The sequence below is a fragment of the Talpa occidentalis genome, unplaced genomic scaffold (genome assembly GCF_014898055.3).
Source record: "Talpa occidentalis isolate TD23 unplaced genomic scaffold, MPIMG_talOcc4v2.1 talOcc4.14, whole genome shotgun sequence".
NCBI classification, from domain to species: domain Eukaryota; kingdom Metazoa; phylum Chordata; class Mammalia; order Eulipotyphla; family Talpidae; genus Talpa; species Talpa occidentalis.
The window spans coordinates 60,236,416-60,260,072 of NW_023601433.1; the positions used below are offsets into that span (position 1 = coordinate 60,236,416).

General features: G+C 41.2%; 1 protein-coding gene and 1 long non-coding RNA gene across 16 annotated transcripts in view; one reads left to right on the forward strand and one right to left on the reverse strand.

Moving 5' to 3' along the window:
• The window catches only part of CELF2 (CUGBP Elav-like family member 2), a 591,625-nt gene extending 580,196 nt beyond the window's left edge, over positions 1-11,429 (forward strand). For all 15 annotated transcript variants that reach the window (XM_054695080.1, XM_054695077.1, XM_054695079.1 and 12 more), the window contains 3 exons: positions 1,941-2,084; positions 5,273-5,444; positions 6,810-11,429. In XM_054695080.1, the coding sequence (XP_054551055.1) occupies positions 1,941-2,084; positions 5,273-5,400 (272 nt within the window). In that variant the 3' untranslated portion in view covers positions 5,401-5,444; positions 6,810-11,429. The remainder of the gene's footprint in view (positions 1-1,940; positions 2,085-5,272; positions 5,445-6,809) is intronic.
• On the reverse strand, positions 1,102-22,724 carry LOC119244678 (uncharacterized). Its single transcript, XR_005125105.2, has 5 exons — positions 22,599-22,724; positions 5,599-5,698; positions 3,734-3,853; positions 3,463-3,570; positions 1,102-1,135 (listed from the first exon to the last, which is right to left on the reverse strand). It is a non-coding gene; the product is annotated as an uncharacterized LOC119244678 (long non-coding RNA).
• Positions 22,725-23,657: the final 933 nt, after the last annotated feature.

Consider the following 23,657-nt stretch of genomic DNA (forward strand, 5'->3'; position numbering starts at 1 on the left):
AAATATGGACCCCCCCACACCTCCAGCTGGGGCCAGCAGTATAACATAAAATGTTAACAAGTTAACATGTAGTAAGAGAAATTGAGGAATCTGTGACCTGTTAACAGGCTTCTGCTAAAGGGAGAAGTGAAGAGAAAATGCAGATAGAACCAATTTTTTGGTAAATTTTGGCGGTTTACAAAATCAAACTTTCTTAATGAAAAGGCTGAGAGGTCTACAAGAGAAGATGTTGGTGGCATTTTTTTCTGGTGAAAAGGAAGAATAGAAAGACAAGCCTCTGTGGGTTTCCCTGTCTTCCTTGTTTTCTTGATCCCCTGTGGCTGGCTATGTCTGGATAATCCTGGCATTCTAGAATGCCAGGATTATCCAGACATAGTCAGTAACCTATCAAAGTGCATTAAAACTGCATTTTCTCCTCAGGCTTCAAGAGGTGAGATGTACTTCACAATTCATAGCACATAATCCTTATTTGTGCATTTAGATCTCTTATTTAGAAGGAATTTTAATCTGGGTAGTGCCAGATCTGACCAATATACTTACTGCAAATGATGCACAGGGCATGGGAGCATGCGGAACATCCTTTTCTAGTGCTCAGGTTTTGCATGTATTCATAGTGTTTTGATGTCTTAAGAGGTTTCTTTTAAAAACCAGGAAATACTTGGGGACTTGAACTCTGCCCCTTTACATACAGAATGCCTCCTTTACACTTGGAATGTGGATAAGTCCATGGAAATTGTGAGTGATAAAGTTAAAATGGTCCTACTGACAGTTAACTAAGGAAGGAATGCTTCATTTCTACGGGTTCAGAAAGTTGCCCCAAGAAAACTCCCTTGGGAAAAGTCCCAGTCACTACAACACTTTTCTTTTATGGGTTGTTTTTGTGGGGAGAAACTTGGTTTGCCTTTACTTTGACCCAAGCACATATTACCCACCCCCCCCCCCAAATGCCAATTAAGGGTCCATGAACCACCTATAAAGGCTACTTCACTTTTATGACCTCCCTTCCCACCCGGAACCATCTGGGGGAAGGATCCGCACCTACCCCTAGCACCCTTTGACCTGGAATGCATTCTTGCCTGTTAACTATTAGAAGATGATTACCTTCTGTCAAGTCACTGGATTCCCTTCTTTTCACCTGCAGGTGGGTAGAGATACGGGAGAATGAAAAGTACAGGAACATGAGAGCTTTCTCTCGAATATAGCAGAGCATATCTTCCCTGTTGTGCCTTTGTTCCTTGTATTTTCTGGAAAGTGATGCGTAAGACTGAAAAACTTGGCTTAGTCTTTGTTTAGCAGCTACACCTCATCCATTCATTTCCAAAGCAAAACCCCAGTGGTATAGTTCCTATCATAGCTGTGAAATGCTGGCAACCTATTTTTTCCTGCATTGACTCATTTCTAATAAAAATGATTGTTAGAATGTGTATTAAGAGATTTGGCAAATCAAAACTGGATGGATAATTAGCTAAATGATTGAGAAATCCAAGCAGTATCACTGCTGTATCCATTCTAAATTGCTGTAATTTGCTTAGAAGGCACAGGCCACTCTCCTCTAAGAGATCGTATACATAAGACTACAAAACATAGCTGCCCAGGAAAAAATCCACACCTGACTCTCCTGCTCCAAAATGACCACAACCTCCCTGAACAGGAAACTGACACCATGTTAAGTGCAATAAGCAAATGCAGTCTGCAGAAGGTTACCAGTGAAAAGGGAGCTGTTTCTAACCTGTGTCTCTTTGGAAATCAGGAAAATCTGAAAGATGATTGCTTTCCTAAAAGACATACCAGCACTTGCCATTTTTCCATCTATTTTATTCTCTTTTAGTCGGACAAAAAGCCAAATGCTTAGCCTATCTGTTGTTTAAGCATTCCTAAGAAGAGACTTCGGGAACTAAGAAGCGAAGAATACCTTACTCTGATTTTTTTTTCCTCTTTAGGTCCAGAGGGTGCAAACCTCTTTATTTACCACCTTCCACAGGAGTTTGGAGACCAGGACATTCTACAGATGTTCATGCCTTTTGGAAATGTTATCTCTGCTAAAGTCTTCATTGACAAACAGACCAATCTGAGCAAGTGCTTTGGTATGCAAAAGAAGCCAAGCTAGAGTCTTACAGTGCATTCCCAATGAGGAGTCATGGGAAGAAAAGTGTAAATGACAGATATTCAGGAGTCAGGATAGGACCCTCCCTGTGTGGTGGTGTTTTTTGGTTCTCTGAATCCATAAAGCAGATTGGGCAGAGTCGCTTCATTCAAAAAAACCAAAGGAGAGGGTTCTATCAAAAGGACAGACTGAGGACTGAAATGCCCATATGTTCAATAATGTATACTGCACTCCTAATACTGTATCATTACAAGTATCTTTTTACAGATATCTTATAACCTGTCATTGTAGAGCAATAGCAGCTTCTTTAAGTCTCATAGATTGTACCCCAACCTTTACCAGATGGGACTACAGAGTTTACAGACTGAGGTGTAGTTTAGGCTGTCCTGATACAGGATGGCACTGCAAACCCTGTGCCACTAATTCCTTATCCTTGCAGGTTCAGTATGACTCAGAACACACTGTATCAGGAGCTTACTATTCAGCATCTTGATGCCTGTACCTTCACAGTAAGGATGAGGTCAGGCTGCCCATCACCCTGCAGTGCCACAGCACAGAATAGCTACTTGATATATCACATTTTCCATAAAGCAATGCATTCTGCTGGGACTCAGGAGCCAGATCTTGGGATGAGAGGACTCCAGGGGCTGCCCTGTAGTAGAGGGCAGATGGAGAGCACAGGTATTTGCAGGTATTCTCAGAACATCAGCAAACCCAGCTTTGCAGTGGCTGGAGTTCTCACAGCTTCCTTCCTCAAGCTGCTGACACTGCCTCCCAGGGTGAACCTCACTCTCTAAGGCGAGCCCACTGTGTGCACAAATGTTGGACACCAGTGGAACAGCATTCATTAAATCTATTTCATATTTAGTTTTCAGCCCTTTTAGTCTCAAAGTAGTTTAGAGGCAAGACTGTTCAGACTATCCATTACTTACTTGGCAGATTCTGACCCATTTTGAGATAAACACTTGCTTTAACCACTCCTCCAAATTAATAATTCATATTGTTATTAGGTAATAAGAATAGTGCAAAACAAGATTAAGTGGGAATATAAACAGAATTGTTTAGTGCAAAGAAAAACATCAAAATGGTTCTCAAATAACCAATCTACAAAGAATGTTTTGGCTCCTAAACTTCCATTATCCTAACATCCTTCTAATTTCTGTGCCATCACCCAGGAAGGTCTGAAGCATCTGTTGTTAGGGCAATTAGTATGTCAGCCACTTAAAGTCACTGTTTTTACCCAATTGGAAAGACTGTCACCCTGAACACGGAACGCTATTGCTGCAAGTATATAAAACCCCTCATAATGATTCGAGAGAGAAGATGCAAAGTGTATGTGCGGGTCACCAAACACTTACCTTCGGGAGCATCCCTGGGCAAGGTTTTGAGCCAGACTTCTGTATTCTTCATTGCTAAACAATGTCCTGGGCTCATTTGGAGACTGGAATGGGATTGTGCTCGGAGATCTGATTTTGAGAAAATATTTACTGCCTTGGGAAAAATAGCATCAGCCCACAAACTACTTATCCGGTGTGTTCATAATAATGCAAGCTTTAGTTGTATCAGCTGACAACTGTACTAGCATTATGGATTGTCTTTAACTTTTATAAAAGTTATAGCATCTCCTACCTTGGTTTCCTGGCCTGAAGGTGGTACATCATTCTTTCATCCTAACCTCTGGGCCAGGTCTCGTTATCCATTTCACCCTTAACCCATTTTTTAATCATCTTGATATTTCTGGATAAAGACCTAAAAGGAAAGGAGAAATCATAGTAAAAATCTTGAATTTAATATCATATTTATATAGGGAATTAGATTTAATAAAAATGTAAGACACCATTTCTATAATACTGTCTGTCTGTGAGATGCTTTTCTGCCTTTTACCATGTGCTCATTTTTATCAGCTGAGAACTCAGCAGTGAGAACTCTGCTAGAGGTACATTTATGTCCTTTTCTGCCTCTCTAGTTTGTAAAGAAATTTTCTCTTTAGCTTTAAACGTGGATTAATAGTTTAGAATAAAACCTTCTGAATAGCTGATTTTCAGAAGTGAAATTCATTCACTATTATAACTTCCTTTCAAAACCAAAGTAGGGACTATACAAGTGTAACACTTCTGGATCAGGATTAACTACAGAAAGGTTTATGATGTGTACCCCCATCATCCCTCCACCCCATCCCAACCCCTGGACACCTTGTATTAGAACACTAGAGGATCAGAATTCTATTTCTGGGTCCATTATATTGGGTTGTCGGAAAAGTCATGACTTTTCCAACAGCCCAAGAGATTACCATTAGTTCTTTTTCAAAAAACATGCCCTCTCTGCTTTTGTGGTGGTGAGTGTTGGTCCAAGGAAAAATACTGGAAACTGTTAAAATAGTTGCTAGGCCCTGAGCTGTTTTGAACTGTTTATTCCCCAATACTCCTGGGCATACAAGGTAGCAATTTCTATTCTGTTTAATTCAGTGGCACTTTGAAAATGGAAGATAAGGAGAAACTTCCAGCATTTCCCCCTGGGTCCCTAGCTTTCTTTCAGAAATAACTCCAAAATGTTGAAAATCAAGTATAAATTATCTACTATAATTCAAGCTGACTCCATCCAATAGCCAAGGAGGTATAGGCTCTGGGAATATAAACGGAGACTATAAATGGGGCTTTAGCATTATACCTGTTACCTATTCCCGTAATTAACCTGCCTTTAAAGCTCACCTGGTTGGGAAGTGAGCTCTGGAGGTACTTCCTGCCCTGGAATATTTATACCCCTGCTTATATGAGTAGCACTTACTTAGGACTTATATACCTAGGGTTCTTTTAGAGGGATTCAAAAGGACTTTAAACGCCAGTAAATTTGACGGAAATCACTAACACAAAAAGGCTAAATTCACACCAACAACTGAGTCTGGGATATTGGCTTTTGGGGGAGAGGTTTTGTTCTCAGGCCAAATTACAGTCCAGGTAGTTTTTCCCTGTTTCTCAGTGAACATTTCCAGTGTTGTTCTTAAAACATGTCCTGGAGGTCTGTGGTAGCCACACAATGAATTGAGACGAACTGAGACCATGGGCTCCGCGCAATCACTCTCTCCAGTTACGCCATGAAGGCTTGGTCCTCTTCTCTATTCTGCTGCCTCTCCATCTTGATTCCCGCCTTCCTTCCCCTTGTGTTTTGCAGGTTTTGTTAGCTACGACAATCCAGTATCTGCACAAGCTGCTATCCAGGCTATGAATGGCTTTCAGATTGGCATGAAACGCTTGAAGGTCCAGCTGAAGCGCTCCAAAAACGACAGCAAACCTTACTGATCCTAACCCCAGAGGCTCCCTGCTCTTATTTTAGCTTTCTTAGGGTAAGTCCCACGAGCCAGCCTGTTCTCAACAGGAGAGGCAGAGGAGGACCACATTGCCAACTTTTACCAAGAGAGACAGTTATTTTTACAATAAGGCCTCCATTCCCCCCTCCCCGTCCCACACCCAGTTCGCCATAATTAAAACTTGGGCTACCTTGTTTTTATCGAGTAAACTCCTCCAGTTGTGCCACTGTAATCTCCTTTGTTTTGCAATTTGAATCTCCTTTTTGTTTTGTTTTCGTTTTTTGCTTTTCCTAAGGAAAAACACGCAAACACAAATGACATCTTGAGAACATAAAAGGAAAACAAAGGCTAATGTGCAATTCTAACTCTAAGACCCTTGGTGTCCCAGAGCACTGCCTGGAGAATCCACCCCTCCTGCTGGTACCTACCCCTAGGAGGATGCCAGCTCCTTAAGAGGTTAAGGCGGGGGCCTAGTGCAAGAGAAAAGCCAGGAGAAGCACTTAAAACAATACAAAAAAAGTCTTTCCACTACATTTGGTTTGTTTTAAATAAGTAGGATTTTATTTAAGGGTTCAAAGAAACATACATTTATTGGTCAGATTATTATTACACTGGTTGTCTATTTTGTTATTGTTTTATTTTAGTTTTTAGAAAGGATTAATGTAAAAATGATTTAGAGATCTGTTTCTTAAAGCTACAGGGTTTAAAAATAAAATAAAAATGAGTGAAAATACTTGATGTTTCTTGAAAGATAAATTTAATAATAAATAAATAATACATAAATAATACATAAATAAAAAAGAAAGCCACAGGCCTGTAAATTTTATTTGTAAAAAAAGCATTTCTATTTTTGTACAAAATTTTTACTGCCTCAGAAATAATGGAAGTTATTTATTGCCTACTGTTAACTTATTGGGTACCTAAAGAGCAGTTCTCTGTGCTAGCTAGATCCTTTTGAAGTAGTCTCTAGAGGAATAGTTCTAGGAATGGGCTTTTTTTCCACCGTTGAACCCTAGGCCTAAAGTTCATGCTTTATCCTCTTGTTGTTTGTATCTGTCTGATTATTTTGTTGTAACTTCCATTATCTAGTATACAGTTCAGTCGTCTGACTTTCCCCTTATGTTACATTTGTTGAAACTGGATCCTACCCCCTGTCCCTTGCCAGCTCCTCACCCCAAAATGCCCAGAATCCATCCCCTCTCCCTCTCTGGATGGATTCTCTTGGGGTTCCATTGTGCTGTGGATAAAGACTGTAAGAAATGCAAATTACATGGATGGCTCGTAGACTCCCTAATGACCTAAGATTTGCATTAGTTTTTTCTCCTGCACCCTTAAGAGTGATTTTGTTGCTGCTGCGTAGATTCTGTGTAACTTTTTACTCTCCCTTGTTTTCTTCCCTAGACATCTTCATGCCCGTTAGTTCACCGTTTGCCTAGCATGTCCCTGTGGCGTCTCAAAAAAAAAGTTTCATCGTCCCGTCATTGTTTCTGATGTCTTTCTGACCTCACATCATATTTGGTTCTCCTACTGACCTTTGATCTAGTTTGACCTTTGAAATTTGCATGTGACCTCATCTAGCTATGAATTCTGGGAAGTCAATGTGAAAAACATTGCTGCATTCATGCAAGACTGAAATTTATTATTAGACAAATTAATTATAGAAAAACAACCTGTGGCAAAAAAATGTTTCGTTTCTTATTTTTTTTCTTTCTTTTCATAAAACAGACTTGAAAGTATTATACAGGGATTGGCATTCTTCCCGGTCACTGGTAACAATAGCAATATGTGTCCAGGGACACAGAATGTTGGTTTCTAACAGACTACTTCCAAAAACAGTTTGAGAAAAAAACTGTCTGATTTTAAGTCTCTAGAGGTCTGTAATAGTTTTTACATTTTTCAGGCAGTGTAAAGTTTTTTGATAAGGCCATTTTAGGTGGCTCACTTTCTCATTAAGATATATATATAGAACCACTTTTTGTAGATTAGTATAAGAAAAATATTTACCCTGTTTTGGGGCAAATGCTACCTATTTGTGTCACCTTTTGCTGAACTGACTCACAGTTAGACAATCCATGGTTTAATGCACATGAAATTACCTATATTTTATACTGTTTCAATGTACAGGAGAAAGGTTACTGTAAACTGTTACGTTGGTGCTTCTGTGAATTAAGTTGTGGTTTCATCATGAGTCTATGGTCTTAATGTTCACTGTTGATAAGACAAGTTTAGAATTGGTTTACTTAAAACAAAAAAAAAGAATTTCAAAAAAAAGTTGTTTGCTTAAAAAAATTTCATGTGAGGGAAAAAAAAAACCTATTCCAGAATAAGTTTTGTGTTGGCTTGTAAAGCATTGATGTCATTTTTTTTTATTATTGTGGACTATTTAGATGTGTTTGTGTTCAGCAAAATGTGATTTTTTTTCTTTTAAAGAAAAAAAGTGAAAATATATAGTGCCAAATTCCAAAGGTACTTCCTTCCTAGAGCTTCAGTGTGTTTCTTGTGAGAAGTAATTTGATAACATGGGTATTTTATTATGTGTTTTGTATAAATCCCTAATATTTAAAAAACAAAAAAAAAGAGGTTAAAAAGTTTGTTAACTTGCTATCCTGTGGTCTTGTTGCCTGAAATTGTTATTGTTTGTTATTTCTCTATAATGTTTTTTGTAAGACATTGTATAAGTGCCCATGTCTCACTTTTTTAACCACTCTGCACATCAATGCTGTGACAGCAACCTCACAATGTATTTTCTTCATAATATATGGAAACCTCTAAGGTGAGAAAGTTTTGAACTTTTAACCCTTTCTACCCAGAGCTATCTGAAATGTTGATAACTTTTTATATATTGTCATCATTTTAGTTTGTTTTGAGACGTTTCTCATTTGGAAGCCCCCCTTCCTTGTCCCCACATCTTTCTTCTCTATAAGTTTTGTTTTCACTACTTTTTATTCTTTGACTGAAATCCAAAACAAAAAATCTCCACAAGGCAAACCTGAAGGAAAAAACATACTTTAACTCTCATTTTTTTTCCTACACTATTATTTTCACTTTTGGTTCTTTCTGATCATTCTTTTTTAAGAATTCTTAATATGCTGCTGGAATTCCTTCTTCAGTTTTAAAGAAAAACTGTTTACTGGATGAACCTTCTGAGGGGATGGTAGATAGATTCAGCCTATAACTTCCAGTTAAACAACACTGCGACTGGGTAGTCTTGAGGATTTTTTGCATTCATTTCTTAAAATACTCCTAAATCATATTTCTAATCAGCCACTGTGCTGGGGACTTTCTGATCCCAGCAAACACCAGGTTTAATTGCTGATAGTCCTTTCCTGGTTGTTGTTGTTGTTGTTTTAATTGAGAACACATTTAAACAGAACGGACCACAGAAGTAAAATTCAGTTCTTAACCACAATTACTGACCAAATATCTACCACCAGTTCCTGCTGCCACTTTTTAAAGTGCCATATTCTTTGACTTTCACTTTATGTAAACAGATCTCTTGCTGTCTTGACAAAACCCAATGTCATTCCCACAACACAAGTCCTGCCTGCTTTCCTGGACAGAAGCCTGACTTCACTGCAGTTCAGAAACTGCTGGTTCCCTTTCCTTCCTCTTTTCCCCCCCGTATACCACCCTGTTTGGTTTAATGTGCATTTAGATGTGATAGCCCTGGGATGGAAAGGACTAGCCTCTGATGCAAAAAAAAAAAAAAAAAAGTTTCCTTCTTATAGCACATGCACTTAAAATGAAATGATTTGTATTATCCTCACAAGTGTTTACTACTGCTGGGGCCTTCCTTCATCCTTTGAGGGCTATTTTGTACTTCCTGCAGCAATCAGCCTAGCAACAAAAGTTATCGCACATGTCTCTCATATATATTACATGGTGGTGTGTAGATACATACAGACACAGGAGAGCACCATTTGAATCTCAGTTTCATTCAGAATCTCTTCATTTATCCAATTACATATAAATCTCAAATAAAATGTTTCCTCTTTCTTCACTGAAGCAAACTGCCCTCCCCTCTTTTCCTTTCCCCGACCTATATCTCCCCCCAGGAACCTGAATGCAGCTGACCAGAGGCTAAGGGTGGGTACTTTGAACTGAGTGTTTATTTTACAGGCAACCAAGACCATACATTTAGGGGGAAAGTCCTTTTATTTTTTTTTTTCTTTGCATGTTTCATTGATAAGAAAGCTGTCCTTTTATTCACTTTAATCTCAAAAGGAAAAAGCTGCAAGGGTGCAAGGGGCGTGTGCCAGAAGAAAAACACACAGGGAAACTGCTTTTTTTTTTTAAAATCAAGTGTAGAAAATAGTCATTTTTAAACTAAATTAGAGAATTGCGATAAAATGGCAGTCCTCAAAGGTGTGACAAGTTCATCTTTCTTTCACCATAGGGGTTATAGTTCTTTGGCTTGTGCTACTCTGGAATCATTTTACTGTTTCTGTTTTTATTATCTTAAGTGCTAATTAACAAGAAGAAATAAAATTTTAAAAAAACCTGTAGTTTCATTACCTTTTTGAATAATGTCATACAAAAAATGTATTTGTGTTTTTTTGTGCTGTGAGAATTGTTGTTTGTAGATTAATAATACCATTTTGTTTAGAGTATTACAAAATAGTTTTTAAATATTGTCTGAGAAAAGCCAAAGTTAATGCAACCTAGTGGAAACTGTAAGACCATTTGAGTATTGTTTCTGTTTTATTGATGCATTTGGATTTTGTTGTTTGATGGAATTTGAGCCAAAAAAAAAAAAATACGCAGGCTTTCCTATTTCTACAACTGATTGTACTTATGCATTTTGTACCAGTGGAACTTTTTATACTGGAGATTAAAAAAAAATGGAAATTTTTGTGGCTTACTCTAAGTGGGCCCCCTGACAATGACTGATTTCAAGTTTGATTTCTGGTTGACAGGAAGAAAGTTGCTTTTCTTTTGAGAATTAAAAACTTTGGCTTGATTTCTTTTTTCCCTTTGCTTATATCTAGCATTAGAATTTTGTCTTAAAAATACAGCGGTAAGTTTCACTTTTTATTCTGTATTGTGCAGTTACACAATAAGGTAATTAGATTTAGAAGTACTCAGTCACTTTAAGTGGATAAATGTATTAGTTAAAACTTTAGAGGTTTGCTTTTTTGCTGTTTAGATCAAAGTTTTTTCTGATTCTTCTGTCCTCATTGTGAACATAACCGTGTAGTTGAAACAGTCAAACTTATTTTTGTAACGTATGTTATTGTGTGATGCGATTTTTTGCTTCTGTCTCCAATATTAAACCATTTTCCTAATACTTGTTTCTCTCTCTGCGTGTTGTATTGTTGGTAGTCATTATATGTTGGTGATGCATCTACACACCTCACTGTTTCACGTATCTGTTTTTTTCTCTATGTTGTGTAAAAAGATACAGTCGATTCCACCTAAGTGAATATCTGATTTGGGGAAAGGGAAAACTGCACACCAGCCACCTTTGATTTATGTACACAACCCATTTTAACCACTGCTTCCAAAATTGACACTTTTTTTCTGATGGGTCACCAAAATAACCGCCTACAGAGCTGGGTTTACCAGGACATTTTGTGATCCTTTGACCATAATGGTAAATTTCACCTTCTCTTCTGACCTCTTCTCCTCCGGCACCCCCTTCATGCTGTATGTATGCTACCTGTTATCATTCAATAGAAACTGCTGCTGCCTTGCTACATAATCTTAGGAAACTTGAGAAGCAGCAGAGCTAGGGTTTCTTCTATCTACCCACAAGTCCAAAGGCCTAGCATAACAAACACTTCCTAGAAACTAATCACATTTTTAAAAGAGGTGAGCTCTTGAGGGAAGAAAAACTAAACTTACTGGTGAATAGACGTCTATGTGTTGACATCGATCAATAGATATGTATAGGAAAGTAATTTAAATTATTTATTTTTAAGAGCTAATTGAATCCAGGAGCAGCTTTAATTATTAAAACTAATGGAAGAGAAAAGAAATTTCCAAGTGCTCAAATGGAATCCCACTCAATAGGGTGGGTTGGGAGGGGAAGAGATAAAGTTTCTCATGTTCAAATCTTCATTCCAAAAAAAACCTGAGAGTGCCATATGCATCCATGCGCCCTCCTGAATGAACAAATAAATTTTTAAAAGGCTTGTCCCCAACATCCTTTACCAAAAAGAATAAAGAAAAAATGATTTCTTATATGCCCTCTAAAACTGAAGCCACAGGCCCTCCTAACTTCTGCCCATCTCTTACGCTCAGGAATCTGATTGCTCTCCAAGTGCTCTTAAAAGATTCCATTACTGTTTGCTCCCTGTGTCTTCTCTCTCCTTCCAACTTTGCAGATGCACAAGCTCTGTCTGACTCAGGCCCCCCCAGCACCTGGCTACCTTCCTCTGGCTGCCAATGAGATCTTCCTGCAGGTGCTCACGCCCTTCACCCTCTGGTTTCAGCAGCCTCACTCACCCCCTAGACTATTTTCTAGTCTGTTCTACAACAGAGGGGCCTGCTAAGGTGGAGGAAAGGAGGTTCTTTCTCTCACAGGCCATACACATCAGTGAAGTGACTTCTACCAGCTCCACCCTGCAAACAGGAGCTGACTTCCTGCTAATACTCCTGCTTTAAAAACATCATAGCCGCCATCAGCTTACCTCTGAAAACCCACAGCATATGTTAGTGGAAATAGAGGACTAAGGGTGTGATTTCTTTGCCTTTTTTTTTCTTCTTGGTGGGGGGGTGTGAGGGAGGGGCAAAGCGGGGAAAGAGGGTGATCAATTCTTTCCAAGATGCATGTGTTTATTTTTTAAATCTGTAAGTAACATTAAGTATATCTATCCTCCATTAGGCACAATGCAAAAGACTCATGCTAAATAAAAGGGAAAGAGAGCCAGTATTTTGTTTTCATTCTGGGAAGACAACAAAAACAACTCTCCAAAGAAGGGGACAAAAATGCTAGTTCCCTTAAGCACTTATGAGTAAAGTTGGTCCCTGCTTAAATTCATCCTTATCATTTTGATCTGTGATAGACCGTTGCAGTGTTAGTAAGGCCTCTCGGTTTGCCACGCACGGACCACCTTGGGAAATAACAGAACCGTCAACATTTACCTTGTTGACAGAAGCCACAGGTGAATCCATGGGCCAGGACTCTTAGCTGGCAGACTAGGAAACACAGTGAACATAAATGTGAATCGTTCCTGATAAGTGAATAAAACATTGTGACCAAACAATCAGCTTATTCACTTATCAGGAATCGACTGTTCTGCTAATTCGCTGTTTCTGTTTTTCATCTCTGTTGTAGTTCACTATTTTTGCTGTGTTCTGTTTTCTCCTCTCATGCTTGGGCAAAATCACTGGGAATATTATCTTCATGTGACCATGAAACGTTTATATCGAGTGAAAATGGTATCTTAACAAAATCTATGCACTTGCTATCAGGAACACAATACTGGATGTGTCTTATATATATTGAACTATATAGTACTCGATTTCTTAAATAAAGCTTAAGAAAGGACTGTTGTGTGTAAAGTTAATGTGATTATTTTTCAAAGCAGTGTTTCTAAGGGGTATTTTTGTTTTAAGTCTTGAGTGATACAGGATATTTTTCATTAAATTATATCACTGGCTTTATGACTAAATATTCAATAAATTGACTTTGGAAACAAAATGGAGTGGGGGGAAGTTCTTCCGAGTGCATTTTAGCAAGAGACATCTGGAAAGCCATTCCCTCAATGATGACTATGGCAAATCTCTCCCCAGGGTGCTGTGGGTAGCAGAAGCAAGCAATCCCTTCACCACCAAAAGACCACTGGGAAGCGTGCAGATTCTGTTCTAACCCAGAAAACCAACTGCCATTCTGAATGTGATCTCTTTAGGCTCAAAGAAAGGGGACCAAAAAAAAAGGGCAGATCCAAGAATAATGCTGGCTTGCATCAATGCTTTTCCAAAATGATGTGACCCTAAAGCTGTACCTGGCTGGAGAGCAATGGAGGTTCTATTCAGGGCTGAGAGGAAGCAAGAGAAGGCATTTGATCACTCAGGATGAGAAGGGTCAAATTTCAAAGCAACATGTGAGCGCAACAACATCCTGTAACAGTCACAAGGCTTAAATGGGAAGCCTCCTGCTTGGCCCTTTGAAGAAATATTTTTGAAATTTTTCCTACAGGCCATAATGTCTGAACAGAACGGTATTTTCTGTTGGATTTTTTTTTTTTTTTTTTTGCTTTGGGGTTTTATGTTAGATTTGGTTTTCTTAATGTTTGATTCTAAGGAAAACTAAACTTCTATTTGCAAAAATGGTACAGGCATTCTAATCCTCTATAAATCTTAGTGATCCCTGATAATGACAGACAGAAAGAGCACAGTTAATAAAACTCCAAAAACCTTCTAAAATTCTTATTCTAGTCACTGCCCTCTCTCATCCCAAACCACCTCCTCTTAAATCTGTCACCCCAAACAAAAACTTACAGCGAAAGTGAGAGATCAGAGAAGTAGCCAAGGATAGCAACATTAAAGGGTCTACATTGACAATACTTGCTGGACCCTTGTAGTTTAGGGTTGGGGGAAGATGTTCTGGTCTTTTTTTTTTTTTAAGTAACTTCTTGAAAGCATCAGCCTGTAGGCACCCGGCTCCAGTGTTGAAGAGTTGGTTGCACATTCAGGTGCCTTGGGAAGTGTGCTTTTTATAGTTCTGCCTTGAGCATCACAGTCATTTGCTCAAACATAGCCAGAAAGCATCCTCTTTTATATAAAGAACACATCTAGGCAATAATGGTTAGTTGAACCCTGAGCTTCTGTCAGGGAAGAACAAAAACCAACATAGTCCCCTCAAACTCTGCAGCCCCAATTCAGTAGTCCCCCACTACTCAATGAACTGACTAGCTGGGAGACCCAGCTAGGAGTCAAGGCTTGAGGGCCTGGCAGACAGGAGTTGCTTTAGGCGGGATGATACATTTCTTATAACTTTCCTCCTATGTCAGCAAAGCAGTCTGACACCAACTTCTACCTGCCTACATTCAAGGTTTTTAAAAACACATACCATATATATATATATATATATATATATATATATATATAAAATGATATACATTTAGTATATCATATAAAATGATACAGTATTTAGTATATCATTAATAAAATGATATACATAACATACCATATATATTAAATATATAAAGTATATATCCTGTGTTTCGTAGCTGGTCAATTACAGTTACAGCGCCAAATAAGAATTCCCAATTTTAAGACACTTAATGATCCTATCACGAAGCGGATGAAAGAGAAAGCACTTAAGAATGTTCTCTGGGGAGTCAGGGAACACTAGCTATACCTCTAATTACCCGTGTAACCTCATTGGCAAAATGGAGATAAAAATAATACCTGCCGCATGGCACTGTTAGGAGGATTAACTAAAATAATGCATACAAAACCACTGAGATCAGGGATATCCCATAAGCACTCAGGAAGGTGACCCAGTCAGCAGGAGTGTGAGTCTACCGCCATGGTGGTCTGTGGAAACAATCTCTTTTTCCCACCAGATGGGAGAAAAACTACAGCCCCCAGAGAGTCCCACCGCTCTCCCTGTGTTTCTCAGGCAACCCTGCACAAGGTCTGACCAGAAACTGTAACTCCTCCAGCAGAGATCTATGCACTAAGAAGTTTCTGGACAGATTTTTTCCCCTCCTGAGAAATTTCCCACTAAAGGCATCCCCACCGATAGGTGAGCAGGACCACCCAGTCCTGCCCAACACTATGACGACCAACAACTGACTCCATTCTCAGAAAGGGAACTGATTCCTCACTCTAGTCCACCTCCCACCCCACTTCCATTCCCATCTTCCTACCTCAAAGCATTTTAAGTATCTCTTTGCCCAAAGAAGAGCCTAGCTGTCCAGTTTGGATCCCCAGTGGGAATGACAAAATCACCTGAAATGTTGCTGTAATTAAGTGTGGAGGTTCTATGCCCTTCTGAGGCAGAACTGTGTTCGCAGCAGCAAGCAGAGGCTCTACATCTTTGACCACGTTGGAAGAGTAGAGGTAACTGGCTCAGAAAGCAGAGCTGTCCCTAGACCACCCCACCTTGCTCCACCCCCAATTTAACCAAAGACACTCTGCTTTTGTTTGTTTTATTTATTGCTACTCTATGCAGCATTTTGCTACTAGAAGCGCAAACATTAAAAACCACTGCTTTAAGAAGAAAGTAACTCAGAGAAGCTCACCATTACCTGAACCTGTGACAAATACTGTCTTTGGAGTCATGCTGCCCTTCCCTCTTCTTTCCTACTCTCTCTCTCCCTTCGTATTCCCGTAGTTCTTTGTCTGTAATGTATCATAACATTCACTCTCTCTCATGTTTTGTTTACATGTTGCTTATGTGTGTCTCCCAAGCTTGACTGTGTGCTCATTCATCACTGATTCCCCAGTATCTCACACAGTGCCTGTGTTCAAAAATGCTGGGCAAATAGGTGGATAGATGGGTGGGTGGAAAGCAGGAAAGTAAAATGGATGGATGGATGGGTGAGCAGATGGATGAATGTATGAATGTGGCAGATGACCTTGCTGGGGCTGGAGAAAAGCATTCTTTATTAAATGGGCAATCATTCAGGAAATATCTGGTCTGTAGAGAGAGGCCTGATTATGATATGGGTTGAGGATAAAAACTACAAGCCTCTTGGCATAAATCGGAGTCACGGTGGGAGGCCTGGGACATAGGGCTGAGAGCGGACACTCTGTTGGTGAGTCCCAAATATTCAGGTTCTGCCTTGTTGCCACAGTTAAGCAGCTTCTGGGTCCTGAATGAAGGACATTCCTACAATTGGGTCAAGCTACCTTGAGTGTATTTGTCATCTCTTTCAGGCTAAATTTTGCAACTTCTCAGGAATATTTTCTATCTAGAGATATCCTTAGATAAAATTTTAACATCTAAGAGACCAGAAAAGCCACAGACCTAAGCACAAATCAATATAAACTTATGAACAGATTCCAGATTTCTAAGGCATTTCTGAAAATCAGGTTAACGCTCTTTTGCCTTCTCACCCAGTTGCAGTTACTGTTCAACCTGCCGGGTTAGCATCTGGAGGAAGATGGGGCCCAAACCAGGCCACGAAGCAGTAGAATATAAGCCGTAGAACATAAGCAGTATAACATAACAGCCTTGAAAAGGCAAAACGTCCATGCTGCTGCTGGGATGCCATTTAGCGGCAGGCCTCCAGGAAAAGTACTTGAATGCATGTAATGTGCCCCAACTTGTCAATAGTTACCATGGGGATGATGTAAGAACCACTAGCCATTCATTTGTCCAAAACACATATATTAAGCAGCCTCCCCATGCAAGGCACTCTGTAGGCGCTGGGAGTGCAAAGAGAGGTAATACATACCCTGCCTCGAAGGGGCTGCCATAATTAGAATATAAACCGCTCAAACCTGTAAGAGTGGAGAATCCAGACAAAACGCTCCCCACAACAAGCACTGTATCACCATGGTGCCCACACAGGATTATGGCCTGAAGAGTTACAAAGAGATAGCAGCTCTTTCCAGTCTCTGGCAAAGCTCAGTGCTACTCAGAAACAGTATCTCCCTGGCTAGAGCTTAAAGATCTGGTGCTGGAGAGAATGCAATACAATGCGGGACGGCGGCAGAGGAGCTGGCCCTGAGGTCTTCCCCAGTCCTGTTATCTCTACCAAAGGCAGAGCTGAGCAAAGTGGCACTCTGTGTACTCATGCTTCCCATCTGGGCAGCTATGGCACATTCTTACCAGGCTACAAAATGTGTTCCAGCCAACAACTTCAACTCTTTAAAAACTATGATCTGAAGCGGGCCTCCCCGGTGGCGCAGTGGTTGAGCACTGGGTTGCGAAGCTGCCTGCGGCCTCTTCGGCTCTGGTTTGATCCCCAGCTGCTCCCCGGCCACCAGAGGAGGGTCCCACGTGGCGCGCAGACCTCTCCTGCCGCCCGCTGCTCCCCTCAGCAGTGTACTTCGGTCCTTCTGCCTGCTCTGCTCCCCGCTCTGGCTCTGGTGAATTCTCTCACCCTCCTGCGCTTCTGACTGTACCCAGTGCATGTATAAACAAAACAAACAAACAAATAAATAAATAAATAACATGCCTCTATAAAAAAAAAAAGAAATAAAACATATAGTATATTTAAAAAAAAAAACTATGATCTGAAGCAAAGTGAAGTCTTCTGATTGAGAACAACAAGAGGGAAGGAACAGGGTAAAAGGAGGCAGAATGACAGATGGGGGTCCGGCGTGAGAAGCAGAGCTGATAGGACCATCACAATCCCCCTGCAACTGCAGGCTCCAGAGCCCACAAGCTTGCTCTCTACCCAGCCCACTCTGTCCAGTTCCCATCCTACTGTGAGTACACGTTCCACCATCCAGGCACCCTGTTCAGTTTCTCCGACAGACCTAGACATACCCATATTCCTAACATCAACTTCAGCACAGTTGCATAAAATGTTGGTGACGCCTATTGGCTTTCACCTGTATCCCACCCCCTGCAGAACAGGGGAGAGTCCCAATTCAACGTCCCTGTTCCTTTGATTAAAATGAGGAAGGCAGCCTCCTCTGATAGGCTAGGATAAACAAAAAAGGAAATACTGGGGACTCATTTAAAAATATGACAAATATAAATATATATTACACACCTATGTAAGGACTATTGTCCACTTTAAATTTTGGATGATTTATTAACTTACAATTTGATATGAACTCAGAAACACTGATATAAAGCAGTATTTCCAAATTATAGTCCATAGAAAATTAACCTGAGAGATAATCTATGGGGGGAGAAAAGGCCTTGGTAGCCAAGAAAGTGTGAGAAATGTTAGCTATATCATCCTTCTAGAAATTCACAACGTGTACTAACATGAAAAGTTCTGCAAAGTCTCTGCACCCAGTCAATAAGATCCATTGAACCCAGTGTTGGTTAAATAGGGCATTCGTTCTTGAAACTCTATATCAAATACACCTTTCCCCATTATCTGCTATCTAAAAGTAGCATATTCCCATAAAGACTTTCTATAAGCCAGAATGGCATATGGCAAAGAAGCAATTAGCATTAATTTATATGAAAAAAATAGCTAGCTTCCCAGACCCAAAAACAACCAAGTCATATACAGAATGAGATACATACGCACACAAATACTACATAAAACCTAAAGTACACTAGTATACTGTAAAAGCAGGAATGATAGATGGGAACGTATGTGAACCTATATGGGAAATAGTTCCAGGGGAAGAAACGTAGGTGCCACTCTTGCTGCTCTAGAATGGTTGCAACAAAACCAACTCTGAATGCTATTTTTGCTTTATAGCCTTTAGTTGTAAAAGCGAAAACCCTCTTTGGATTTCCTTCTGTTAGCAAAAACAGGTGCTAATGCAGGCCTTTCATGAAAGCAAAGTAGAGCTGATAGGGGGTGCCATAGCTGCCCAGATGGGAAGCATGAGCACACAGAGTGCCACTTTGCTCAGCTCTGCCTTTGGTAGAGATACAGGACTGGGGAAGACCTCAGGGCCAGCTCCTCTGCCGCCGTCCCGCATTGTATTGCATTCTCTCCAAACCACGAACTTTGAAAATTGGGGGGAAAACCTGTAATGGCTATTAAGTGAAGGATAATATAGTGTGACAGTTAAAAGCATGGCCTTGGGAACAATATTGCCTGCATTTGAATCCTGTCTGGTCTGCCACTTATTAGCTATTTGTTTCTTCATTTGTAAAATGGATATGATAATAATAACAACACATACCTACATATAAGTGTAATAATACCTTAAGCACTATATTAAGTATGGATAAACATCCAGCAGAACCAGTGTTCTAAGACACACTTTAGAAAATACTGGTGGAAAATCTAGCCCTTTAGAATTCTGGGGATTCTTTATCTGCATAAAATTACTTGGATAGGGCCTCCCTGGTGGCGCAAGGGGTTAAGCACAGCACTATGAAGCAATCTGCAGCATCTACAGCACCAGTTCAATCCCCAGCCGGCCAGGGAGCAACTCACATGGTGCAGTAGGCCTCTCCTGTCTCCCCTACTGCTCCCCTCAGTAGTGTATTTCAGTAGATCCACCTGTTCTGTTCCCCACTCTGTCTCTGGTGAATTCTGTCACCCCCTGCATCTCTGGCCTGTACCCCAGCTCTTATATGCATAAATAAACTTTAAAAAAAAAAAGATTACTTGGATAGAGGGATAAATAATTATGACACAATATGTTAATCCTGAACACGAAGCGAGTGAGGATTTTAGAACCTAGAAAAAGGTGAAGCTTTCAGGAAAGAATTCACAGCAAAACTGATTTGGTTGGGAGGCAATGCAAGTTGGAAGAGGGGGTGACTACTGGGAACACCAAGGTTGATATTAGGCTGTTACAAGACCTATTCCAAACCAGGGATCTGAGATTTTTTTCCTACAGGAATTAAGGAGCACAAACATTATAAACAAAAGACCAGACCCAAAGATATTTTAATAGTTCAGGTAAGCAAAGAAGAAAAGTGCAATTAGACCAGAGAAGGGCAAAACAAGTTTAGAGGTATTTCCAAAATACTTCTAAAGCATTAGAGCAATTTTATAGAAAATTCAGACATGGGGGAAAAAAAGTACAAAGAATTACAGGTCTCCTCCACCCCCTATCCTAAAGTACAATGTTTCTATTTGGTATGATCTGGTAGGTTATTTTGGGTGTCTGGGCGTACTCAAAATATTTTCCATGTAAGTTAATAACATTCCCAGATTCCCTAAAATAACCTATCAATTCATACCGAAAAGAAAACAGTCTACTTTCAGATAGCAGGGGAAAGCTGCAGGTGTGGTGTGGATAAAGCCAAAGGTGGTAGTAAATATCCTTGAGATGGATGCCAAAGGAGTGGGAGGGTTGTGGGTAATGGCATGAGTTCATGTCAAGTTCAACTCTTTCCTGGTCTCCATCTCAGGAGGTCAGGGCCAAGAAGAGATGTGGAAAACCTGTTAGGGACCATCATTAAAGTTCTGGGAATGGTTGGGCTCACCTTGCAAATGTGTCAACAGAAAGGTTCTTTACTGAATAAGATGCAGGGTGCAGTTTTATTTCTCCCCTTCCCAAAAGGACATGAGCACAGGCACTGTGGGACACTGGGGTGTAACATTCCATTCAAGAGTCCACGTTGCGGGCCTCCCTAGCAGCACAGCAGGTTGAGCGCAGCGCTGTGACACTGTCTGCAGCCTCTGCAGCACGGGTTCGATTCCTGGTCTGCCAGGGAGATACCCACATGGCACAGCAGACCTCTCCTGTCTCACCCACTGCTCCCCTCAGCAGTGTTTTCGGTCCGCCTGCCTGTTCTGCTCCCCGCTCTGTCTCTGGTGAAGCCTCTCACCCTCCCATGCCTCCTGCCTGTACCCCAGCTCTTGCATAAAAATAAATAAATCTTAAAAAAAAAATTGTTAAAAAAAAAAAAAAGAGTTCACTTTGCCCCAGAGGTTCTCCTACTGCCCCCACTTGGGAACAGAAGCCTAGGGTTTCTATCGGGTAGATCACGTTTTAGTTCCTTCTTCCATGCTGATCAGAGGATTGCCAAGCTCCACGCTCACCCATGAAACTCTATGAATGAAATAGCCACTTGACACAAGAAAGCATTGGCAGAGCTAACCTTATAAAAACTTTCACCATTTATTACTACCTGTATTGCTCAAAAACTCACCCTACCCCAGACACCCTACACACCCTTATCCCATCCTTGGCTTAAGAGCAGGGTGAGTATGAAGTCCAAACAGGTTAAGGGTCAGCATCATCTAACGTGCACATTACTTGGTTAAAAAAAGCACACCTGTTATTTTCTCCTTTGTCATGGCCATATCAAAATGGCTGCCACCACATTTTCTGCATCAGACTCTTTCTATCCCCACCTGGATCAGCCAAACTCTCCAGGTAGTATTAGTTCCTCTAATTAGCAGCCTTTCCTCTCTTGCAGTTGGAAACTACAGTAAACGCACATTAGTCATGGCCCTGTGTGCATGAAGGCCCTAGTCTCATTCTGCTGACTTTCCTCTTTGAGGCTAATTCCCGGATCCAAGAACAGACATCTGCTGCAGTGTTACCCTCAAAATCCAGAGGGTCACAGTTTGGAGTTGTGCCCACTAGCTCCTAGCACCCAGGCATCTCCTGCACCAACCACTGGAGAAACTCAAAGATTACCATGTGCCAGGGGCAGAGCCCAGACCAATGCCTAGCGCTGTGCCACCTCACTCCACTCAGGCTGCACCTGCCATCTGTGCTATAATTCCCAGAATCTCCCTACTCCAAATAATTCCTTCCTAACAAGCGCCACATAGAAATCACAGCCTTGCATTTCACAATGAGATCAAAAGCGCAATAATACTGAAGTTTAACGACAAAGGTTCCACCTGGAGCTTGAATGGTCCTCCTTTGCAAGGTGATTTCAATAAAACAAGATAGCACAACAAGCCAGACAGGGGGGAGGGGAACTGTGGTCAGGAGGCTGCCCAAAAACAAACTGCTTCTACCCAACAGTGCCCAACAACCATACTTCTGCTTCGTGCCAGGCATAGTTCGATATTGGCTCTATACACACTATCTCATTTAATTCTGAGAGACGCACGGATGCAGGCGCTTTTTTACATTTTATAAGTGAGCAAACTATTTCAGACGTCAAGCATTTAAAGCCAAACCACCAATAAAAAGCACAGCAGTTAATGTTCAGTGGTTTCCCTAGTAACCATCTTGGCCCATGGATGCTAAGAACTTGGGTCAGGAGGTCAAGTGGGGTTCATTCCTACTCCCCACGGATGAGGCCGGTATGCTCCTTGGGCACAGCCCACTGAGAAGGGCCATGGGAAGAGAGTGCACACGCATTTGGGGGCGGAGAGGACGCGCTCTCCTGCATGGGCGCAAGCCAAGGGCCCCGGTCATGGCCAGGTGTCCGCTAGGCCTGGCCTCCGGGTCACTAGACCCCAGTCTTGACCACTGCCAGCAACACCCCTGAGACAGGAAACCTTGGTGACCTGCATGAACATGCCGGGGCCTCACCCCAGCCTGGTTGGCACAGCTGTCTCAAGCAGCAGCCACTGATGTCTCTAAGCATGACCTGACGTTTCCAAAAACAGTATTTTTCCACTCATTTGAGCCTCCTTTAATCGAGTCCATTTAAGGTTTTCTGAGTAAAGGTCGATATTAGGTTTTGTATGGCTTTCCTCAGGCTCTACTGTCGCGCGGGCTTACCTGGGGGGAGCCCGAAGGGACGTTCCACTCTCAGGTGCGCTGGGTGGAGACAGTGTCCTGGCTTGGCTCCAGGCAGGGGCACAGCGGTACTAGTGCCGCCACACCTGGGGGACCCTTGGAGGCAGTGTGCACCTCCAGGCAGCGCCGCAGACCTGCGAGGCCTCCAGGAACCCAAGGCCATCCGGCTGCCAGAGGACCCGACTGGCTAGGAGAGTGGGCGTGGCTGCGGGTAGGGGTGGCTGCTGCAGGCCACACCTGCAGCCTGGTTCCCACTCAGGGAAGGCTCCTGGGTCTTGAGAGGTGCCCCAGGAATCTCTCGCTACCAGGGGAGCAAAGAGAGGTTTGGGAGACAGCTACAGCATCATTGTCTCTTTCTTCCTTGGCTCCAGCCCGCTACCCCTTCTAGGTGCCAGAGGGTTTCCCCACCCACCCTCCAAAGGCAGAAAAAAACTAAGCAAGTATCTTCCCACAGTCCCGCGTGCTTCAGTTAGAACATTTCAGTGAAGGGCAAACAGCCTATATCATAATGGTCCCAATAGGCTACACCTGCTAAGTTCATGTAAGGACACTCTATGATATTAGCACCTTACACCTAATGACACATTTCTAATGTGTTATTATATTTCTATTTTATACTAAACCACATTTTTTAAACTTAAAAACGAAGTATTTATTATTATTCTTGAATTTCACACTCCCTTTAGGAATGGTTGCTAGAGAAAATACCAGAAGGTAGTTACATTTGAACTTCATATAAGCAGCAAATAACTTTTCACTAATAGTATATTCCAAATATTGTATGGGATATACCTGTACTAAAAATTTCTTGTGTTTCTCATTTGGATTTAAGTGGGCATCCTGAATGTTTAATTGCAAAATCTGGCAACCTACTTTGGAAGAATGAAGCCCTCTTTTCTGGTACCCTCAGTCAGGATAGTGTATCGGTTTAAAAGGTATATGTATCCCTGTGAGTTGGGAGATGATGTAACATTTCTTCCCACACAAATGAAAATGCACACATTTCATGAATGTCTTAAGGGAAGCATTACTAGGGGTCTT